Source organism: Sporobolomyces salmoneus (genome assembly GCF_050403485.1).
Source record: "Sporobolomyces salmoneus JCM6883 DNA, S_salmoneus_JCM6883_v1_ctg50, whole genome shotgun sequence".
NCBI lineage: Eukaryota > Fungi > Basidiomycota > Microbotryomycetes > Sporidiobolales > Sporidiobolaceae > Sporobolomyces > Sporobolomyces salmoneus.
The window spans coordinates 1-21,971 of NW_027481113.1; the positions used below are offsets into that span (position 1 = coordinate 1).

The 21,971-nt window shown below is 51.9% G+C and overlaps 10 protein-coding genes across 10 annotated transcripts; 6 read left to right on the forward strand and 4 right to left on the reverse strand.

Moving 5' to 3' along the window:
• Position 1: 1 nt before the first annotated feature.
• Positions 2–383, reverse strand: JCM6883_005753 (histone H2A family protein; the record flags this gene model as incomplete). The annotated part of the gene is made up of 3 exons (XM_076634027.1): positions 2–13; positions 90–156; positions 224–383. Coding segments are annotated over 3 exons (239 nt in total), but the record flags the coding sequence as incomplete, so codon positions are not given.
• Positions 384–762: 379 nt separating this feature from the next.
• Positions 763–1,338, forward strand: JCM6883_005754 (histone H2B family protein; the record flags this gene model as incomplete). Its single annotated transcript, XM_076634028.1, has 3 exons — positions 763–789; positions 860–1,109; positions 1,181–1,338. The coding sequence occupies 3 exons, from the start codon at positions 763–765 to the stop codon at positions 1,336–1,338; spliced, it is 435 nt and encodes a 144-aa protein (XP_076485952.1).
• An 833-nt stretch (positions 1,339–2,171) lies between these two features.
• Positions 2,172–3,349, forward strand: JCM6883_005755 (uncharacterized protein; the record flags this gene model as incomplete). Its single annotated transcript, XM_076634029.1, has 7 exons — positions 2,172–2,329; positions 2,394–2,583; positions 2,654–2,724; positions 2,792–2,797; positions 2,861–3,023; positions 3,095–3,154; positions 3,218–3,349. 7 exons carry the CDS (start codon positions 2,172–2,174, stop codon positions 3,347–3,349), a joined length of 780 nt encoding a protein of 259 aa, XP_076485953.1.
• A 654-nt stretch (positions 3,350–4,003) lies between these two features.
• Positions 4,004–7,265, forward strand: JCM6883_005756 (Zn(II)2Cys6 transcription factor; the record flags this gene model as incomplete). Its single annotated transcript, XM_076634030.1, has 6 exons — positions 4,004–4,507; positions 4,580–5,878; positions 5,954–6,126; positions 6,194–6,249; positions 6,315–6,568; positions 6,633–7,265. 6 exons carry the CDS (start codon positions 4,004–4,006, stop codon positions 7,263–7,265), a joined length of 2,919 nt encoding a protein of 972 aa, XP_076485954.1.
• A 1,054-nt stretch (positions 7,266–8,319) lies between these two features.
• JCM6883_005757 (uncharacterized protein) lies at positions 8,320–9,979 on the forward strand (the record flags this gene model as incomplete). The annotated part of the gene is made up of 10 exons (XM_076634031.1): positions 8,320–8,411; positions 8,480–8,550; positions 8,609–8,652; positions 8,719–8,794; positions 8,871–9,299; positions 9,357–9,427; positions 9,488–9,540; positions 9,599–9,765; positions 9,826–9,840; positions 9,963–9,979. The coding sequence occupies 10 exons, from the start codon at positions 8,320–8,322 to the stop codon at positions 9,977–9,979; spliced, it is 1,035 nt and encodes a 344-aa protein (XP_076485955.1).
• Positions 9,980–10,503: 524 nt separating this feature from the next.
• Positions 10,504–11,246, reverse strand: JCM6883_005758 (uncharacterized protein; the record flags this gene model as incomplete). Its single annotated transcript, XM_076634032.1, has 5 exons — positions 10,504–10,516; positions 10,587–10,713; positions 10,777–10,850; positions 10,921–11,128; positions 11,225–11,246. The coding sequence occupies 5 exons, from the start codon at positions 11,244–11,246 to the stop codon at positions 10,504–10,506; spliced, it is 444 nt and encodes a 147-aa protein (XP_076485956.1).
• Positions 11,247–11,760: 514 nt separating this feature from the next.
• Positions 11,761–13,460, reverse strand: JCM6883_005759 (uncharacterized protein; the record flags this gene model as incomplete). Its single annotated transcript, XM_076634033.1, has 5 exons — positions 11,761–11,898; positions 11,961–12,191; positions 12,261–12,375; positions 12,473–13,184; positions 13,256–13,460. The coding sequence occupies 5 exons, from the start codon at positions 13,458–13,460 to the stop codon at positions 11,761–11,763; spliced, it is 1,401 nt and encodes a 466-aa protein (XP_076485957.1).
• Positions 13,461–13,673: 213 nt separating this feature from the next.
• Positions 13,674–14,791, forward strand: JCM6883_005760 (uncharacterized protein; the record flags this gene model as incomplete). Its single annotated transcript, XM_076634034.1, has 6 exons — positions 13,674–13,753; positions 13,824–13,904; positions 13,969–14,007; positions 14,081–14,136; positions 14,239–14,668; positions 14,752–14,791. 6 exons carry the CDS (start codon positions 13,674–13,676, stop codon positions 14,789–14,791), a joined length of 726 nt encoding a protein of 241 aa, XP_076485958.1.
• Positions 14,792–15,261: 470 nt separating this feature from the next.
• JCM6883_005761 (uncharacterized protein) lies at positions 15,262–19,009 on the reverse strand (the record flags this gene model as incomplete). The annotated part of the gene is made up of 4 exons (XM_076634035.1): positions 15,262–16,363; positions 16,430–18,415; positions 18,484–18,768; positions 18,843–19,009. The coding sequence occupies 4 exons, from the start codon at positions 19,007–19,009 to the stop codon at positions 15,262–15,264; spliced, it is 3,540 nt and encodes a 1,179-aa protein (XP_076485959.1).
• Positions 19,010–20,095: 1,086 nt separating this feature from the next.
• On the forward strand, positions 20,096–21,971 carry MIX17 (Mix17p; the record flags this gene model as incomplete). The annotated part of the gene is made up of 6 exons (XM_076634036.1): positions 20,096–20,184; positions 20,254–20,341; positions 20,619–20,796; positions 21,180–21,625; positions 21,703–21,788; positions 21,860–21,971. The coding sequence occupies 6 exons, from the start codon at positions 20,096–20,098 to the stop codon at positions 21,969–21,971; spliced, it is 999 nt and encodes a 332-aa protein (XP_076485960.1).

Sequence of the window (21,971 nt, forward strand, 5' to 3'; positions counted from 1 at the left end):
CTTCTTGTTGTCACTGTGTGAGAGTGAGAGAATGAACGAGTCAGTCTCAATGTCAAAGGAGAAGGAGTGAAAGGAGAGACAGTGCTTACCGAGCGGCGTTACCAGCGAGTTCGAGGACTTCAGCCGAAAGGTATTCGAGAACGGCAGAGAGGTAGACTGGTCGCGAATGAAGAGAGAGGATCAGTACATAACGAGACGCGTCCTGAAGGAGGAGAAGACTCACCAGGTGCTCCAGCTCCGATACGTTGAGCGTAGTTACCACGACGAAGGAGACGATGGATACGACCGACGGGGAATTGGAGACCGGCTTTGGCAGATCGGGATTGAGACTTGGTGTCGGAAGATCCACCGGCCTTTCCTCCAGATTTTCCTCCAGATGACATGTTTGTTGTGAGTTTGAGTTGGGGTGGTGGTGGGTGAAAGAAGAGAGAGAGTGTGTAAGTGGTAGTGTGAGAGTAGAAGAGAGAGAGAGAGAGGTCGAGATGGAGTCGAGTGTGATGAAGTGTTTTGTTTGTGAGAAGAGGCGACTCGAATGCGTACGTACACATTCCTCTCAAAAATTTCGATTTTCGAGAATGCGTACTTTGCAAAGTGGAAATTTTTCCTTCCAGTTTTGAAAACAACGCGTCTTCGCCCCTCCATCACCTCCCTTCACGTCTTCTCACCTCTTCTCTTCTCTCACTCTTCACTCACACTCTCAAACTCTACTACCACTCTCTTACTCTACTACCACTCTCTTACTCTACACACTTTACTATCACAATGGCCCCCAAATCCACCACTGCCGAGGTACGCCTACAACCTCTCTACTCTCTTCTCGCGTCATCAACACTGACACTCTCTCTCTTGGATTGAGCAGAAGAAGCCCGCTTCCACCGCTGGTAAAGCCCCTGCCTCGAAGGCTCCCGCTGGAAAAGCTCCCGCGAAGAAGGCCGTCAAAAAGGCTCCCGCCGCCGAAGGTGACAAGAAGAAGAAGAAGCGTGTTCGCAAGGAAACCTACTCTTCGTACATCTACAAGGTCTTGAAGCAAGTTCACCCCGACACTGGTATCTCGAACAAGGCGATGCTCATCCTCAACTCGTTCGTCAACGATATCTTCGAGCGTATCGGTACGTTCTCTACTCTCTCTCTCTCGTTTGTGCATGGTTCGAGACTGATCGCTCTCCATCGTGGAAAACAGCTGGAGAAGCCTCGAAACTCGCTTCGTACAACAAGAAGTCGACCATCTCTTCTCGCGAGATCCAAACCTCTGTCCGCCTCATCCTCCCCGGAGAACTCTCGAAGCACGCCATCTCTGAGGGAACCAAGGCCGTCACCAAATTCTCATCGACCAAGTAGATATCTCGTCATCGAGTCTTCTTCCCTTCTCTCCTCTCTCTACTCTCCTCCCTTCGTATTTCTCAGGCTTTGTCCTTCCTCTTTTTGTATCTCATTGATTTACCTTGTTGACACCTCGAACGCCGTGACGTCTATTGAACGATTCGAAACGAGCCCTTTTCCAAAAGTTTGATTTTCCTTCTCCTTGAGAGTGTCCTTGCAGAGAGAGTCTCCGAGTCACCCCTCACTTGCATGTAGATCGACTCCTCACCGCTGGTCGGGATCCTGCGCGAGTTGAACGCGGTTGAAGAGAAGACGGAACGACCTGCGACTCGAACGAAGCTGAAACGTCACGTGCAGTTCGAAAGTCTCTCCGTTCTCGTTTCCTTCTACTCTCTTCACTCGCCTCTTCACTCTCTGCGCTCCTAGCCTTCTACTAACTCTGGTTCACAGTTGGAAGAACTAAGGAATCGCTCGACCCGGTCCCAAGGCGACCAACTTCAGAAGCTCGCTTCTCTCTCTCTCTCCGCTCTGTCAAACTTTGCGCGACACCTTCGACACACCGGCTACTGCATCGGAGATATTGGATAGGGTGCAATCTTGGATAGCCTTGTGAGTCATCCGCTTCCTCGACCTCCCATGCGGTTTTCGTATCAGGGAAGGGGTAGCTGGAGGCTTTCAGTCCCTTTCCGCGATGAACGCCTAGCAATAGGGGGTCGTAACTGATAAACAAGGTTCCTGTGTATCCAGAGTCACAACGCTCGTTCTCCTGTCCACCTTCGAACGGTCCCAACTTCCGGACCAACTCTCCCCACTCTCACCCGACACGCCCTAGCCTCCTCGAGCTCAGACAAATGCCACGCAGAAGAGAAAGGACTCGACCGCTACACTGGCTTGCCTGGGTACCGCTCCTCGCCCTAGTCGATGGCAAGAACATCTCGACAATTTCGATTCCTCGCTCAGGCTCAGCTTCCTTAACCCATACTATCCTCCCTCTCGACGTGATCACTTCGTGAGCCTGATTGTACTGACTCAGTGAAGTTTATGACGAGGACTGACCGCTTCCTCTTCCAAAGATGTGGTTGCTCGAAAACAGCATCGTATTTTCCGACTGCAGCTCTGTCGCAAGCGGCTTACGGCTCTTCTCTCGCTTCGGGACCAGCTTGCGGTATGTGCTTCAATCTGACGCTGAAGGAAACATTTGGGGCCATTCCGACTTGGGTTTTGAGCGAGGACCAGCGAGTTTCAGTTGTCGTAAAGATCGTCGTGCGTTCATCTCGCTCCCTTCCTTTTCCGAGCCCAACCGCGCGTTGAACACAACCTTCAATCTTCACAGGACAAATGCCCCGCGGTCAAGGGTCAGGCTCCGAACAAGGGATGGTGCGGAGCGACAGACAAGAAATCAAAGTAAGCTCTACTAGTCGAGACTCCTCCTTGAGCACGCTGCTGACTCTTGTACTCATTTCCTTGACAGTAAAGCGTACGTCTCCGCTGCACCTTGCCCCGAAAGTGCATGCGATAGCTGATCCCGTTCATTTTGCAGCAATCAATTCTTTCACTTCGATCTCTCGGTTCCGTCTCCCGCCCTAAACATGTCCTTCTTCCCTTCTAATGCCTCATACTATGGATATGAGGATTTTGGTAGCTGGATCATCGACTTTGAGCAGACCACTTGCGAAAATTGGTCGGGCTGGAAGAACGAAACCGTGAGTACAGTCATTCATTGCGTCCGCTACGAATGGTTCACGCAAAGCTGAATCTATTCTCGTGCTGATAGACACTCGGACTCGATCCTTCTCTCACGGCGGACAGTGGTTGTTGTTCCGCGAATCCGTTGGTGAGTCGCCCCTCTGCTTAAGTACAGCTACAAGGCGCTGATGCCAGTAGATTGTGACAATAGGTCAACGGGAACGTCTGCCCGGCTTTCTCCCTGAGATCTGACGCAACGCAATCGAGGAGAATAGGTTTTGCCAAACTTTCACTCCTCGCGATAGCGTTGACCTCTCTGCACAGTCTCTCTCCGCTGCTGTAACGTATCTCATCACAATACGGTCGCCTTGCTGATTGACCTCTCGAGCCCCAAATTTCGATGCTTCACTACACAACAATTGAGTTTTACAATTCGACGAGCTTTGAAGGGACATCAGTCGATCTCGAATGGAATAGAAACGTGGCTGCCGGACTCGCAAGGTTACGATTCCGTCGTTGACAAATTGCTCTGCAGCGCATTGAACAGAGTAGCCTGTGGAGACAGAGACAGAGCGATTCCGATTTTCAGATTCAGAGATGAAAAGTTGTAGGGTTTCCCCTCTATCGCCTCTTCTTTCCACTGCTTGCGCTTGTTCGAGAGCGGCCCGACACCTCGAGTCTGCACGACTGGCGACCAACCGATCCAGTAAGCGTCGCTCATCCTCTCATCGGAACTTGAAGTTCAAGCTCTTTCCTCTTTCGCCGTTTTCAACCGGAAATCCGTCGACCCTTGTATTTCTGGAGAGAGCGCCCGTATTACGAAGAGGACGTCGACGCAGGGAAGTGCGATTCGCGTGAGTGATGTCCATCAGCAGAATCGAGCGTCTCCGCAAAACAGGCGAATGTTGACGGGCTCGAGCGAAAATCCTTCCTCTCGATCACTCGGACCCCTTCTTCCACTTCATGTCGATCCTTGTTTGCAGTTCGCGTATACCGGATGGAACGGTCAGACTACTTCCATACTGCGACGCACAACTCTCGACTTGATCCTCCTCAGCTTCCTTCAACAACCTTTCCCGACAGATCTATTTTTGACTCTCCTCATCCTCTCTCGACATCCCCGCCGCCTCCGAACGAACAGCAAGCTCTCACCAGCTCGACAGCGCCACCGGCCTCTTCAGTTGCCGCTTCCGCTGAGCCGACAAACGACTTTCCAACTCGCCCACCGCTAACGACCAAAACAAGCGGATCCGGATCAAAGAAACCCGTTTCGAGTGATGGAGGAGGAGGAGACGGAGGTGGATTGGTCAAGACGAAACGCACGAGGAATCGCAAGCCGGCAAGTTGCGCTCCGTGTCGAAAGAAGAAGTTGCGATGTAATCGAGTCTCGCCCTGCGATCAATGTACGGCGAAGAATCAGGAGGCTTCGTGTACCTGGGAAGGAGCGGAACCTCTGTATACTCGGCGGGACGAAGCCGATACTCAGGAATTACGCGATCAAGTGAGTCGGAGAAAGGTCTGCTTTCGCTCGTTCATTGCAGTCATGCTGATAACACGCCCTGCCTCGTCTCAGGTCGCTCGTCTCGAATCTCTCGTCAGATACCTCACTTCTCAGAAGCGCGACACTCCCGAACGTCTCCCTTCCGGTTCCGAATCTCCCTCTTCAAACTTCGACTCTTTCCCTGCGTCCAATCCTCCTCCGCCTGTTAGGAAACCATCTTACTCGATGGATCTCCGCAGCAACGATCTCTGTGAAGGAATCGCTCAGCTCGCGGTCAAGGAATTTGTCGTCGTCGAAGGGAGTGGGACCGATTCGTGGGCGCCGGGACACCAAAGAGGGCTCGAGATGATCGACGAAGCAAGGTTATTCCTTCGAACGATGCCACAACAATTCGGAGTCGCTGAAACCCCTACATTCTCCGTCAGTCTCCCTCCGTCTTCGACCTCGTTCAGCCACCATTCGAGGCAAGCTTCGACTTCGCAACACTCCGGTCCACAATCGCCTACCGACAGCAGTTTCAGCTCGGTATCGCGAACGTCGATGGTCACTACAAATCCACTCGGTACTTCTTTCTCGGGGACTCCGCCTTCACTCGACGAGGTCCTGAAATACCTACCACCGAGAAATCAAGCTCATTCGGCCTATCGATACTTCGTAGATTACGTCTCGTGGTACTCGAATCCGATTCACCAAGTCGATTTCGAAGAGAAATGGCGCTCTCTCGACGCCGCTCTTCAACTCGCGGACGAAGAAGCGCGGAATCGACTCGTCGACCCTTTCTTCATCTCTTCACTCCTCGGCATTCTCGCTACTGGATTGTCGATGATGCCGGTCAAACGAGCACTCAGAGACGGGTTTCCCGAAGCGAAGGACCGAATCGTTGATCGATGGCTCGAAGGCTCAATGCTCGCTCTTACCTGTGGAGGTTTCCTCGACAACCCTTCGGTCGAAGCCGTCTGCGCATCCGTCATCCTCTCAACCTTCTTCGTCTTCACCGCGACGGGCGAGAGAGCAGGAGCCGGAATGGGTCTACTCTCGTTGACCGTTTCGATCGCTCACACCCTCAACCTCCATCGTGATCCGGATCGAATACCCGGCAAGTACTCGTTCTTCGAAGCGGAACAACGGAGGCGACTCTTTTGGAATCTCTTCTCCCTCTGCATCCTCTCTTCATCGAGTCTCAGTCGCACGTGGAATATCTTCGACTTGAAAAATATCGATTGTCAACTACCTCTCGACTGTCACGATCACGAAATCCTCGATGAAGCCACAGCTCGGGCTGGACTCGAGAAGAGGAAGACGAAGTTCGCAGAGACTCCCATGACTCAGCTCATCATCAAGCAGAAGTTGGCAGTTCTCGCAATGAAGATGGTGAGCAGTTCCCTCCTTCGCAAATTCGAAGTTCGAATATCCTCGACTGACTGTCAATTGAGACGCACCTTGTAGAACGATCGTGCGTTTGGCATCAACCCAGTGCCGTACGAAGAGATTCTAGCTCTCGACGCAGAGTTGCGCGAGTTCGAGGAATCAATCCCGGCGCGGTACCGTGTTCGGCTCGATCAAACTGGAGCGCTCCTTCGACCGACAAGTCACATCACGGTCACCGAAATGCGAGCTTGGTGAGTCGAACGCTCTCTTCCTACACCTGTATTTCCCCCGAGGCTTACTCGATTTGGTTTCGACCAGTATGATCTCGATCAGCGTCACGAGCGAGTATATTCGCCTTCATCGCCCCTGGCTGCGTGAGCTGCTTGTTTCCTCTTTATCACTTTGAACGTCGCTGACTCGCTCCCGTGTCGACATGAAGTATTTTCGGAAGGAAATAAGACGTTTCAGTATTCTCGTGATCAGGCAGTCAAACATTCTCAGCGGTTGCTCGCTGTCTATCGATCTCCGTCCTGCGCGAAATCGAAATGGGGAGGGTTGACATACAAAGCAACGAACGCTGCGGTCGTTCTCGCTATCGACATCCTCGCCTTCCCGGATCAAGCTGAAGTCGAACTCCTTCGATCGACGGTTCGAGCCGTGCAGAGACAGATGGAGTCTCAATCGACTAGCTCCGTACGTTTTCCCCATCTCGGAGCTCGAATCAGCGATTCTAGGCTGACACTGAGTAATCTTGCAGAGTCTTTGTCGAAAAGGTAGTCGCCTCATCAAGTTCTTGATGGAGAAAGACGGCCTGCTGCAGTCTGCAATGGAGGAAAGGAGACAAGTGAAACGAACGAAGGTTGTCGACGGAACGAAATCTTCATTTGACGGCCTCCGTTCAGCCTTTGACACCAAATTCACCCGCGAACCCGCTTTCATGCACGAACGAGATGACGACTATGAGGATGACGACTTTCGACACAAGTCAAACTCACTCGAAAGTTTCTCGATTCCTACTCCCGCCTCTTCCTCCGCTCCGCCTCCTCATTCCCGCCCTGTCGTAGGCATTTCCCCTCAGCCTCGACTTCACTATCACCCGCTAGAATCTCCCGACTACCAGCACTCGAACCTTGGGACCGCAACCAACTTTTCAGACTTTGCCGGAGCCTTCGATTTCGACTTCCGTCTCCCTTCCAACTCGGCACCTATTCCACCATCTCCTACTCTTACTCACGACGATGAACCCGCATCGAGGACTGGATATCCTTGCCATTCGACTCATCCCATTCCGCGAACATCTCTCTACGGTTCACCTTCTTACCCTTACGACCTGCCTCCGTCCTCTCGACCCATACCAGCAGGCTCTATCGCTGAGGAAGCGTCGAGGTAGTTTCATTCTGGACTCCCCCTTCCCGCCAGCGACGCAGAGTATCCCCGGTTGAATATTCACCGCTGAGCTTTTCTCGATGGAGTCTCTCTCGCAGTCGGTTCAATACTATATGATTTGAATCGAATCTTTTTGAAACTAACGCGAACCCGTGCGCCCCCGCTGCAGTAGCCGGTGTGTCGAAGGTGTCGCGCAAAGTTTGACAGAGCGGAGAGAGAGAAGCGAGCTTCTGAAGTTGGTCGCCTTGGGACCGGCTCGAGCGATTCCTTAGTTCTTCCAACTGTGAACCAGAGTTAGTAGAAGGCTAGGAGCGGAGAGAGTGAAGAGGCGAGTGAAGAGAGTAGAAGGAAACGAGAACGGAGAGACTTTCGAACTGCACGTGACGTTTCAGCTTCGTTCGAGTCGCAGGTCGTTCCGTCTTCTCTTCAACCGCGTTCAACTCGCGCAGGATCCCGACCAGCGGTGAGGAGTCGATCTACATGCAAGTGAGGGGTGACTCGGAGACTCTCTCTGCAAGGACACTCTCAAGGAGAAGGAAAATCAAACTTTTGGAAAAGGGCTCGTTTCGAATCGTTCAATAGACGTCACGGCGTTCGAGGTGTCAACAAGGTAAATCAATGAGATACAAAAAGAGGAAGGACAAAGCCTGAGAAATACGAAGGGAGGAGAGTAGAGAGAGGAGAGAAGGGAAGAAGACTCGATGACGAGATATCTACTTGGTCGATGAGAATTTGGTGACAGCCTTGGTTCCCTCAGAGATGGCGTGCTTCGAGAGTTCTCCGGGGAGGATGAGACGGACAGAGGTTTGGATCTCGCGAGAAGAGATGGTCGACTTCTTGTTGTACGAAGCGAGTTTCGAGGCTTCTCCGGCTGCTTCCGACGAGTGGAGAAGAGAGGGTGAGCTTCCTGGCCTTGAGGAAGGAGCGAAGTCTCGTCGGTTGCGAGAGAAAGTCCGAGGCGGACTTCCGGAGAAATTGCGCACGGATCTCATGCACATCGCGCACAACCCTGCTCTTCCTTCTTCACGTCTACTCCTCATCCTCTATGCTTCCGTCGCATGTTCGCCGACACCAACTTTGCGCAGCTTTGCCCCGAATTGACCGTCAAGCAATATTGCGCCGATACGAGCCTGAGCGAAGTTTGTTGCGGGTGAGTGAACTTCCAGGTCTTCGAGTCCACCTGACAGACTTGAAACGACTTCCCTGCGTGACTGCCAGGATCTGCCCAAACATCGGTATTTCGGGGTTGGGAGGCCATATCTCGCTCGCCTTTTCTTCTCTTTCATCGAGTGAGATCTCGTTTCCTCCATCTGAGTGACCTCAGCTGACTGACTTGTTCTACCACAGTCACGGCTATAGCTCTTTCGCCAGCGTCAGCCCCCACAGCTCTTGTGAGTAGCTACCTAACCCGGAAGTTAACTGTTTGAGCTCGGCTGATCTCGCGGATCATTCGACAGACAACAAACCTCATTCAAGCGAACGCATATGCGCTCGTTCTGCTAGGCTACCTACTGAACGACTCCCGGGAGCTAGGTTCGTCACCTCACTCTACCCCGAAGAGCTATCTTCTGATAGCTTCGCTGATGACATTTAATTATGCTCGCTGCAGACCTCTTCCACGCTGCATACGCTCTTCTCCTAGCCTTCTCGTCTTTGATACCTCTTACAGCGATCGCAGCTTCCCCTCCTTGGGCTGTGACAGGACAAAAGTCACCGGAAGAACGGAGACAAGAAGCTCAATCAATCGTTTCAGTTGCATTGCGAGAACTCGAGGAAGGCAATTCGAACGAGAAGGAGCGCAAGAGGTTGTTGAGACGTCGGAAACGTAAACTCCAGGAGGCGATGGAGGCAGATCCGTACATGCTCATCGACGCGATTGAAGAAAGTGAAAATCGAGGGTTTTGTGGGATTGCAGGTTCACATTGGATGTTGTATTCGGGCACGATGGGATCGTTATTACTGTGGACGTTTGCGCTGACGCAAGGCGTACTTGGAGGTGCCCAAAACTCGACAAAGGTCTCACTAGCTCAAGCGAATTGTGAGCTCGTTCACTACTTTGATCCCTGATGCGACGGCTAACAGACTCACAAGACAGGTACGGAAGGGCTTGGATCAGCGGCGTCTTCGATTATCGTCACGAATGTTTGCTTTATGATTCTCGCCGTCGTGAGTGCATTTTTGATCTTCCAACCGTCTTTCGCTCAACCATCTCGTGTGAGCACCTAGTTCGTCGCCATTGGCATCATCTCAAACCATCTTGTACGAGATCTATCCAGAAGGTGAGCTCCTCTCGCACTGAAGAACTCAAGATGAACTCACTAAAGTCCGGTTTGAAAGTCTGAATCTTCAATCTCAAATGGAGTACTCCGGATCCCCTAAACTCGTGTTCGGCGTATCGTTCCTCGTATGGCTCGTCTGGATGTTCATGAGTTTCTCGCTCTACTTTCAAGCGGGAAACAAGAACTTGTTGGCTTCGTTGGAGTTCTCCTGGACGTTTGGAACGAGTGAGTTCGCCCCTTCTTCGTCGCGAGCGATTGCTGACCTACCTCTTACCGTCTTTTCAGCTTTCTCGGCTCTGAGTGAGTCTAGCCCGACTATGAAGTCTGTCTACTAGAAGGAAGAGCTCACCGATTCTTTTGTGTTTTGCCCTGCGAACAGTGAATCTGATTCCCGTGCGTGCTCCTCTAAGCTCTCGCCCCAGTCAACGTTCGAGTCTGACCCTGCCTCCTTCCTTCTTCCTCAATCCGGTTGACGTTCGTTTCTGTTTCGTTTCGATGGTTGATAAGATTTATTCGGTTTTGAAGACTTTGTGGAATAACTATGCATGATACCTATCCACAGCCTTCATCAGCGTAAGCGAGTGCGGCCAGATTGAGAGGAGTAACGAACCTTGAGAGAACGTGAGCTCTAGCGTCAAGAGAAACCGAAGCAGCGAAACGCGATTGAAGACGAGCCAGAGCAAAGCGATAGAGAGAGGGAAAGGAACCTCGTGCGTAACGGCGACAGTGAAGAGAATGTAATAGTAGAATGATTGTGTAACGTTCATAGACATGAGGGAAACGAGCAAAAAAGTAACTAACTCCACGCAAGGCCTCCATCTTCTGTCTCCTGCTCCTCCTCACGCGCGACCGAACACACCATCATCATCGAGAAACTTTGGGGGAATCGTGGGGAAAAACCGAATGCGAAAGAGAGGAGATGAAGAGAAGAAGATTCCGAGGAAAATGAAAGCGAAGGTTCGTTTAGATTGCGTATCTGAGAAGCCAAGAAAACGTCAGTACGTTGTCAGGAGACACAGCAGAAAAAGGGAAGAGGCGTGACTGACTTCCTGGTCCATTCCCTCGCGGTCGACTCGTAACGAGCTCGATCAGTCTTGTACAAGTTTGCGATTTCGGGTACGAGAGGATCATCCGGGTTGGGGTCCGTCAACATTGAACAAATCGAGAGCAACACTGCGTATGGAAGATGGAGTTAGTCTCACTCTACGGATGAAAACGAAGGGGAATTCGACTCACCTTTGGAAATGGTTAAAGCGGGAGACCATTGTTCTCGTAGGATATCTAAACAAATCGATCCGTTCGAGTTGATACTGTGAACACGTACGCAGAGAGATTCAATCAGCCTCGAGTCACCAGGAAGAGAGTCGACGAGTTACTGACTTGGGATGGTAAATTTTCGTGGTGAAGTTGACCTTGGGAGGTTTGAAAGGGTAATCGGTAGGGAATTGAATCGTCAAGAAGAAGACTCCTCCACTGTAAGGACTGTCTCCCGGACCCATGATCGTCGCTTGCCATTTGAAGAGATCGTCTCCGGTAGGACCGGCAGAGCACGACGAGGGCGGGTCTCGTCCGAGATCGATGAGTTCCTCTACAAACCAGGGTCAACTGAGTGTCAGTTGAATGTGCGCAGACACGGAGGGGGAGCAGGGGAGGAGGTTCGAGTTGAGATGAAACACCAACTCACTGTTGATGCGTTTCAAAGCCATTGTTGTGAGAAAGAGAAGAGAGCGAGGGTAGGTAGTACTAGCTGGTCGGAAAGGGTGGCGATACAAACGGAACAAGAGGAAGGAGAGGGAACGAGAAGCGTGTCAGCGAAACTCTCTTCCACTCGATCTGGAACGCTCAGTGTTTAGTTTGATAGGTTCCTTCCAATGCTCTGAATTCGACTGTACGTCTCCTTCGGTCCCTGATGATGTTGCCGGGTCGTGCGAGTTGATTCTTCTTGAATGATGAGAGCAATCTCCTCTCTTTTACCCTCTTCCGGCGTCCTTTGCGTGCATTCGAACCGCCTTGAAGACTCCTGCGAGTGCTTACAGAGTGCTGAGGGAGTGGTCGATGCTTACCGAGACGAGAAGCCGAGACGTGTAGTTTCGAAAAGAGAAGACGGATTATCGCAATTCTCCATTTGTACAGTAATTCCTCGGCAGAGCTGGGATCGAGCAGTTGTTATCTCGTTTTCCTTTCCCAGTTCTGCAAATCTAGCGTTGCACCAATAGAGATCTACTTCGTCGTTGTGAGATGTTTCAACCTCCTCAAACTCTCCCTTGCTTGTAAAACTGCGTCCCTCAACCCCAACTGACTCGCCAATTTCTCACTCCTGACAAACCATTGTTCAGCCGAAATCGTGTCTTTACTCATCTGCTCGATCGTGGCCTCGTTAGTTCAATGAGCGACAGAGAGAAGAGAAGTAACTGGCTCACCTCTGCGAGTTTACCGAGATTGTAACAAGCTACGACCGCGGTCAATTCACATTCGACTTCTTCCCTCTCCCGCAACGGTATCACCACTTTCGAATTTCCTCGAGCTTTCTCTGCTTCCCGTTTACACGAGTTTGATACGTTGAGAGCTTGTCGCGCCCAGCGGGAAGAGGCTTCGATCGCTTGAGCAGAGGGAGAAGGTGCAGTCACGAGAGATGATGATAGGTTGTTCATCTAAAACGATCGACAGACGAGACGAGGTCAATTGGCTGATTGGCTGAGACAGGCAAGATGTTGACTCACGAGAGTTGCTGCATGACATCTTCGAGAAATGGGAGGTGGAGTTTGATCATTCGAGCCTTTCTTCGGAGGTGGATATAGGGTGGCGATCGCTTGTTGCAGCAGGGGTTGCGCCAATCTATGACGAGACCAGTGAAGAGTGGTTTCGTCAGCAAAAGCTCGAGACGCGAGACTTTTGCTCGAAACGCGAGAGAGAGGAAAGTCCAAGAACTCACTCGATTTTCCCTTGTCTCGAGTAGAGGTCTCCCAACCTTTCAAACGCTGCAACTAGTTCTACTTCTCCCATCCATCCCGGTAGTTCCAAACCCTTCTCTTCCTCACTCTCCTTCGATTGTTCTACTTCTTTCGGTAATTGAGGATTCGATTGATTCTCCATTTCCTGTCTTACTTTCTCCTTCTGTTCCGGACTCAGGCTCAACCTCATCAACTCTTGCACCGACCACGTGTAATACCTCTCTGCTTCACTTTGAGCTTCCCTCATCAAACTTGGATTGCTAGTCCCAAGCAGAGTCCAGAGGTCTCCCAACTTCAATGCTATTCCAGCGCCCCGCTTGACCAGTTCGTAGCTAGGTCCTCCTCCCGATGCTGATACTGAAGAGATGTGATCGGCGATGGGTTGGAATCCAGTATCGTAAACTTGAATCGCTTTATCCAATTGTCCTTGACTTTCCCACATTCCTCCCCATCTCACGGCGATCCCACTCAATTTGATCAACCCTTCGTCACCTTTACTCGGTTCCGTCCTGTAGAGGTCGAGGCAGAGATCATAGGCTTGTTGGAAGAACGTCGAAGCTCTTTCGTATTCTCCCGTCGATTCAGCTCGAATCGCAGCTCTCAATTTCGATCGAATCGGATGGGTCGCCGAGTCGGGATAGACGGTGAAGGTCGAGTAGAACTGGTATAATCCGTAAGAAGTCGCAGAGATACCTGTTCGAAATAAGGGAGAATGAGGTCAGCGAACGGCTACAGCAAAGAAGACTGGAGGAGGGACGCATTACCTAGGAAAGCCAAGGCAGAAAACACATATCCGATCTTGATTCCTCGCTTGGGAGGTGTCTCTAGGGTAGGGTAGCGACTTGTAGATGAACTGCTGAATCGAACATTTTTCGGTTTCACGATCGTGGAGGTTGAAGGGCGAGCTCGTGGAGCAACAAGTGGTAGGTTTGAGGTCCTCAGAAGTCGAGCTGGGAGTCGAGAAGTCATTGTACTGAAGGTGGAAAGAAGGAAGAAGTTGACGTCTCGCTGCCGAGTCTTTCCCTCTCTTTCACCGCTACTATCCACCTGAGACACCTCTCGGTAGCTCGAGCCTTATTCAAAAGGCACTCTCTCACCGATTGATCGCACTCTTCGACTGATCCGCGAACTTTCTCCCCACCTGCGTCCAACTTCTCCGATCCGACCTCCCTCTGACCGACGATGGCGTGGGCTTGTTCCGGTTCGACCAACGCCGAGTTGGTCTCGAACCTTACGAAGAACGGTCTCCTCAAAACCCCCAGGTAAGTCTCGAAATTCTCCTTCTTCGCACAGTTCCTCCCTTTCGAGCCTGACACTATCTCGTGTCTCCAGAGTCATTCAAGCTTTCAACCAGGTAGACAGGAAGTACTACGTATCGACTGCACCCTACCAAGATTCACCTCAGCGCATCGGGTGAGCTTCCTCTCATTCCGCCACTGCTCAATCGCAGCTCGAGCTGACCATCGTCGTTGACCAGATACGGTGCTACGATCAGTGCACCTCACATGCATGTCCAGTGAGCCTCTCATCTCCTTCCCTGTTCAGGTGAAAGCCTATCTGAGCCGTCTTTCATATTTGCGAACATTCAGCGCGGTTGAAAACCTCGAACCTCTCCTCCAACCCGGTGCTCACGTCCTCGATATCGGTACGCACAGCTTCTATTCCCTCGCCTTTTTCGGTTCTAGTGAGAAGCGACCTGTCGAGCTTGAAAGCTGACTCCGTCTTTGTCGTTCTGTGAAATTTCCAGGCTCAGGATCGGGTTACCTCCTCTCAGTCTTCCACAAACTAGTCTCGTCTGGCGGAGGTACAGTTCTTGGAATCGATCATCTACCAGGTCTCGTAGCTCAAGGAATCGAAAACGTCTCGAAAGATCCAACCACTCGTTCCCACCTCTCCACGAACGAGACTCCCCTTCCTCCCGGCTCGATCTCGAACATTCTCGCCGACGGTCGAGAGGGTGCACCTGCTTCTTACGTCCCTCCTCGAGGTTTCTCCGCAATCCATGTCGGAGCGGCATCTCCAGATTTCCCGCAGAAATTGATCGATCAATTGGCGAAACCTGGCCGAATGTTCGTCCCGGTCGGTCCGGATTGGGGAGTTCAACATATCTGGCAAATCGACAAGGATGAGAATGGACATGTCGAGAAGAAAAGGTTGTTTGGCGTGAATTACATTCCGTATGTTACTTGTTCTCTCATTCTCTTCGAGATCGCTCGATCGCAGGGTCGTTCCATTGATACCTGTTCGCTTACTGGGACAGATTGACGAATGCGGAGAATCAATACATCGAAGGAGAATGATCAAGACTGACTGAAACGCAAAATTCGAGCTATCACAATACGCTAGCTACACATAACACCTCTATTCTTTCTTTGCGGCTAGCCTAGATACCTTTCAACCTTTCCTCTTCGTGTACAGATCACCTTTCGTCCCTGTCGTTGTCTTCGTAGCTCTCTCTCCTGCTTTCGAAACTTGGTCTCTCTTCGTAATGATCTGTTTGAATACAACAAGCGCGAGGGAAGAAGAAAAAGGCAACAGTAAGAGGAACTAGAATATTATAACGTGAGGAATTGCTACTACTAGGTTCAGATTTGCGAGATTTACGGGAACTACTGACTTCGTTTCATCATTGATGTTTAAGTGTTTGCGAGAGATGGGTTGATCGTACAATCGAGAGGGAAGGAGACGAGTCGAGATGATATCGGTATGTCGTGGTGAGTTGATAGGTTCGAGATGCAGTAAGGTTCAAGAGTGGACAGCGAGACATACATCACTTTCGCTTCTTCTTCTTTCCTCCTCCTCCTCCCGACGACGATGTTGTCGAGACGACAGAGGAAGGAGAAGAAGATGGACTGATCGATGTCGAAGGTTTGTGGATGTCGAGGAGAGGGTTGAGAGGTCGAAGAGAGGGAGAAGCGGCGATTGAATCGGAGTCGTTCGGATTCGCGTTGATCGATACAGGAGGAGCGAGGTTTCGATTTCCGGACGAAGCTGGGTTGAGAACGGAGGACGGAAGTTCGACGGCAATCGAAGAAGTAGGCGAGGGAAGTTTCGCTGGTGCGATTGGTGGAACGGAAAGCTCGAGTTCAAAGTTGTCGAAATCAGCATCGTCGAAGAGGGGTTGCGAGAGAGCGTCGTCGAGCGGAGACGGAGAAGGTTTCGAAGAGGAAGAAGGAATGCTGACTTCGTCGATCGGTTCGTCCCACCCCCAGTCCTCAACTCCATCTTTCGCCATTTGTCCCTCTTCTCCTTCGCTCGTACAAGCCGTACTCGCACTTCCCATCTCGTCGACCGAGAGACGATCAGCAAAGACAGCTTCATTGTCGTCGAACGAGATCGAGCTCGAATAGGCGACCTGACCTGACGAACCGATCAAGCTCCTCCTCCTTCGGGCCGCGTCGACGAGATCCCCTGCTTTCGGTAGTCGGACCCTTCCGAGTCCTTGTCGCACTCGATCGAGCCCTTCGATTGCGGCTGGACGAACAGAATCCCTCCAACTGCCTTGCTTCGCTGCGACGCCGACGGGAAAAGATGGAGCGGGAAGTTTCGGAGAACCGGGAGCGAGGATCGCCTCCTGGTCGAGAACGGTCTGCATCGCCGTTCGAATCGGTTGATCGAATGAAGCTGGTTCGAAGGAGAGGTCTGATGGTGAAGTCGAAGGAGAGTGGTTCTCGTGGGAGCTCGAACGTATGACAACTTGAGACCTCATCTCGAGCTTGCGAGCTTGAGGGAAACCGTACTTTCCTCCCAGGGTCGATGTAGTAAAGTCGATCGGAAGAGCGTAGAACGTGAATTGCTGAGATTCGTAGACTGATCGAGGCAGAACTCTCGGCGAGCGACTGAAAGTTTCGATCTCGGCGAATGCTGACCAGCTGCGAAAAGTACAACGATCTGTCAGTCAAGTCCACAGCGAAGAGACAGGAAGCGAATCTACTCACCGTGAGCCTGGAACTCGTTTGCGAGGCGTCCTGTCGCTTCCCAGAGAGATGATCTCCTTGACGTCTTCTTCGTCGTCCTCCCTCATCAATTGCCATTCGGCTTTCGCACTACAACTCGGTACCAACTCCTTCTTCTGTTCGCTTCCGTTCAACGGTCCTCCTCCTCCTGAACCTGCACCGATTCCTCCGAATCCACCTCTCGTCTTCATCAATTGCGTCAAGCCGCTCACGGCGGTCGTTGCGAGTTTCCCGACATCTCCTCGACTCGCTGCAGCTACGGCAGCCGACGAGGGAGACGCAACCGATTGAGAGACCGATAGTCGATGAAGTTGGGCAGTTGTGGAAGATGGGTAGAAGACGAGAAGATCTTGAACGGGAGCAGATTTGGACGAGGCCGATCGAAGGTGAGGCGAAAAGCTAGAGCTCGTCGAGTGAGTTGGTCGGAACGAGGATGCATGAGAATCCGCTTTCGACACGAAGGCGAACGAAGGGAAGGCGATCTGAGTCGAGGAAGGGGAGATGTCCTCCAAAGTCGTTGAAGATGGTCGTACTCGAGCGATAGATGAAAGGTTGACGGAGAGCGGAGGAAGATCGTTGAGGTTCTTCACTTTCGGATCGAAATGACTCTCGAGACTTGGTGTTCCTCCCATCGGTTGAATCGCGTAGACGTGAGCGGTTCCCTTCCCTGTACCGACCGCGACGAATCTTCCATCATCTGACCAGGTTGCGGAAGTAGCTCGTGCCGAAGTGTAGCCTCGTTGAAGTCTGTAACGATGCCAGACTTTTCCACTGTTCGAGTCGGAAGAGGAAGGGACCGATAAAAGAGCAGAATTACCGATCGGGTTCGAAGGGTGAAGCTCGAAAATATCGAAATGATGCGAGGGAGTAGAAGCGGTGAGGAGCGAGGTCGAAGACGGGGAAAAGGAGACAAGGGCGAGAGGAAGAGGATACGGTCGGAAGTGCGAAATGACCTTGACTGAAGAAGCTGAGGGAGTTCGACCCGATCGGGCCGCTCTTGTTGACGCTGAAGAGGAAGATGAAGCGACGAGGTCGATGACGATGACAGTTCCTGCGACGGCTGACGTAGTCGAATCTAGTGCGGTTGAGGAGTTCGCAGAAGGGGAGAAAGCGTTTGTAGTCGAGAACCTCCTCCCGAATCCAGCGACCGTGTTCGCCGGTGCCGATTTTGAAAGCGTAGATTCTCGACGTGACGAGCTCTGACCTCCATTCCCGTTCGTGCTCTTCGACATCCAGTAACTCATACCAACCTCTCCAATCGCTTTCACTCCACTCATGACTCCCTCGCTGACTTTTCTTGCGACTTGCTCTCCAACTTGTCCCGCTTCGTTCATCAACGTTGTTCCAGAACCTTGACTCCGAGTGAGGAACTCCGTCGCAGATTGAGTCGGAGTCGCGGATTCCGTGTCGAAGAGGCCTGAGTGAGCCAACAACCCTGCGCCAGGTTTCGCAGGCGAACGATCGAGTCGGGATGAAGGGATAGCTCGATCTGTCGCGTAGGCGAGGAGACGTCCACCGGAACCGAGGGAGAAGACTGGAGAACCGTCGAAGGATGAAGGAACGAGATCCGTGAGGGGCGAGCAAGGAATTGGTTCGAGGGAAGAAACGGAAAGGACGTGAAGGGCGAGGGGGTTCGAGGTGGATACGACAAGGAAACGACCATTGACTGCGAGACGATGAGCCGTGCCGGGAACGTCGAAAGCCGTGACGATTCGATGGGCTTCGAGAGAGTAGAGGAGGACGTGCGAGGAAGAAGATTTCGCTCTTCGAGTGACGATGGCGACCGAGTCTGAGGGCAAGACGACAAAGTCGACGACCGAGCCGATCCCTCGAGAGTATCGCTTCTCGAGTTTCGAGTCGAGTGCGCGTTCGAGAGATCGTAAACTGACGAGTTCGAACCAAGAATCGAGACTCGAACAATCCCAGATCGCGAACGCTCCGTTCTTGTACGCGATCAAGAGGATTCGTCTGACAAGTTCAAGGCGGTCAGTGAGTGAACCAGAGGCAGGAAACAGACAGAATTGACACGAGCTCACCTCGATTCGTTTTGATCACCTTCACGACGATTCAACGTCGCCCATCTTGCGCACAGAACGCGATCTCCCATCTCTGAATTCGTTGCTCTTCTTCCGTTCATCATGTCATCACTGTATTTCTCCTCGTAGTCCTCATCTCCAGCCACCCCTTCGACCGACGCGAACTCGTCCACTCTCCTCGCCGAACTTTCGCGTAAACTTTGTCGGTTCTCGAAGGGATGAGTAGTCGTGGATTCAGGATAGCCGTTCCAGGTCTTGCGAATATTGGCGAGTAGAGAGGGGTGCCTGGACGTCAACAATGGGAAACACTCATCATGAGACCGAGTTCCATCTCAACACGCTCGAATCGGGACACTCACTTGAGTATTTGTGGCTGTACTACTCTCGAATGTCTATCCGATGACCTGCTAACCGAGGCGCGAGGGAGCGAGGTCGAAGAGTCATCATCCGAAGCGTCGGAAGGGTGGAGAATTGGATCGGGTGAACGGGATGGAGCATGTTGAGCGGGAGTTGGATGCAAGTTCATACAGAGGATCGTCAACGAGACGATCTGGGATTCGGCGTTCGAGGAGAGGTCGAGAGTTGCTGGGAACGGTTGTTGATTCGGATGCGAGAGATAAGGGAAAGTGGGAAGGAGTGAGGAGGGTTCAGCTGAATGTGAGGGTTCTCAAGGGTGTGAGGTTGTTGTTAGGGTTGACGAGAGTCGTGTAAAGTTGCGAGATGAGTTTGAGTGAGATGAGAGAGAGAAACGTTCGTTCTCTTCGCAGGCTCGACGACTTTGGCGTCTTCTGGTCCTCACGATCCTCTCTCGGAAGCGTAGATCGCGTCAAAGTCAAAGATTGACCCTTGTTCTGATTGCGTAGAACGTAAAGCGGTCTCAAAAGTCCAGGGTGTCGGGGCAGGCTGAGCTTTCAAAGAAACTGTTCTTTGTCGAAAGCACCGTTCTTGCGACATGGAGCACTCCAATCGCAAGCAGGGGAATCTTGTCTACAAGGGACCACGATGAAGATCCTCTGAGAGGCCTCAGAGCTCTGGAGTTGAGGCTACGCTCTAGTCAGAGAGTAATCAAGAGACGAGCCCAAATTGGAACGAGCGTGAGAAGCGAGTCAGACTTCTAACTAACCCAGAACAGCCGGCCGCGAGGAGCAGAACGATTTGTACTATATCTACATAAGCGTCGCGGGGCTTCGGAGAGGGAGACTGCGTCGTTGCCACCAGAAGAAGTTCGCGAAAAGAATAAAGTCTGTCCTTTTCCCGCTCTTATGAACCTCATTGACTCTCGGATATAGCTCAGCCCGAGGAGTCAGTGTCGATGAGTGTCTAGCAGTAATTGCGGCGCTCCTGAACCAGAACCCGAGCCAGTAGAACTTGATGGAAGCGAGTCGAAGTAAGTGAACGAGGGAGACAGGCGGACGGAGCGCGGAAGAGCGTCGACATAGTGGACGCATAGCCTTGTACAGCAGAGGTCGAATGCCACGAAGAGAAATCGCTTACGCGGCTCGAGATGCCGAAGGAAAGAAGTGAAAGAACTTCTCCAAACGATTTCGACCTCTTCCGCATCTCGATCACTCTCAGTTCTCTCCAACCTCCGCCTTCACACATACAAAACACCATGCCCCGTCAAACCCGCTCCTCTGCCCGCCCCGCCGCTCGCCCTTCCGCTCCTGCTCCTAAACAACAATCTCGAGGTGCTCACACTCAGTAAGTTCATCCGATCTCCCCTCCGTGCCGTACAGGCTTGACTGATCGATTGTTCGTATGATCTTGTAGAGCCGCCCCCCCTCCCGCTCACGCTCAACAAGCTCACCCTCCTGCTCATGCTCCCGCCCCTTCTGCCGGTGGAGGAATGTTCGCCAACGTGAGTGACTGTATACGCCAGTTCCTTTAGTCAACGGTGTGTATCAGTGGGGCCGAGCAAGACTGGAGAAGCGAATCAGTGGCGATGAGTGCGATCTCAAGAGGGGAGGAGCAACACTCGGGTTCCGATCGCTCGTAAACGCGGGACAGTAGGGATACCACGATCACGAAGGGAGGACGCATCTCCAGTGCGGAAAGACCTAGATGGAGCAGCAACGAGAAGATATTCGTATTTCGAAAAGCAAAACTGACCAAACTTTCGTCTCCCTCCTTCATAGATGGCCTCGACTGCTGCTGGTGTCGCCGTAGGATCTACCATGGGTCACGGACTCTCGAACATGCTTTTCGGTGGAGGAGGATCACAACAAGTAGTTGAAGCTCCCACGACTCCTCAAGAACAGCAACAATTCGTTCAAGCGACGAATGTAGGTGGAAAGTGCGACATCCAAGCGAAGGGTGAGTTCCTCCTACCTCATGCATCGTTGAGCGAGATAGAGACTGATGGATCGTTCCACGTTATCGATAGACTTTGTCTCTTGCTTGAACGCGACCGGAAACGACACCCAATCGTGCTCGTATTACCTCGACATGCTCAAACAATGTCAATCCGCTGCCGCTCCCTACTAGCTTTCCATTCCTTCTCGTAGCATAGGTTGACAGTTGGAAGAACGAGGGTTTCTAGGGTTTTTGCAGTTTTCGTTCTCCACTTTATTCTTTGTAAAATCGCATATCTCTCCTTTCTCCCCGAATCAAAACTTGCATTGTCTTCACTCTCGTTCCTCTTGACCTTGTCGGAGCTGGCCGTCTGAGCGAGAAGCGAGACTGAATTGCGGATCCAGAATTTCGCTCTTTCTTCCGCACTCTCGTGTCGACTTCACCAACTCTCGTCTCTACGCTCGAATCGGTCCTCAAAGCATGGGACACTCGCTACTCGATCCTCGCTGAACTGGAATCCGCCCTCAACTCTTTCCTCACCTCGACTCCGATCAACCTCTCGAATCCTACCGACATCCTAGCGTCCGAATCGATCTCTTCGACCGCGACCGAAGATTCAACGACTCGAACCGCTACGAGTTGTGCTGCCGAATCGCAATCCTCGCTACACGTTCGACCGCCGAACGAAGCGGAATTACAACAGCTATTCTCGATTAGCTTTGCTGGGTTACTGGAAGTAAAGAATGAACTCGCAGGGTACAGGAAACTGTTAGATGAGGAACTGGATTCGTATAGGATAGCGAAAATCGTTGAAACAATCGAAGATTGGGAATCGCAACGGATTAAATTGGTCAGTTCTCCTTCCAGCGCAGTCTGTAAGACTTACTGAATGCTGACATGAATCCGTTTGTCGTTTTGATGGGGTAGACGCTCGAACGAGATCAATTGAGGAGGTTGTCGTCACTCCAACCTGATTACGACTTTTCGCAATCAATCGCAGACAAGGATCAAGCGTGAGTCGGACAGTCGGACAGCACGAGCTACTTCCTCGCGAGTTGCTCATTTCTTCTGTCCTGTCTCGCAGACGTAGGGAGCTGCTCGGCCAAATTGAGGAGGAAAAGAGGGAAATTCAGGCAGAACTAGTCGACCTCAAAGCAGCAGCGGCGGAGGAAGAGGAAGGAACTGCAGCGCAATAA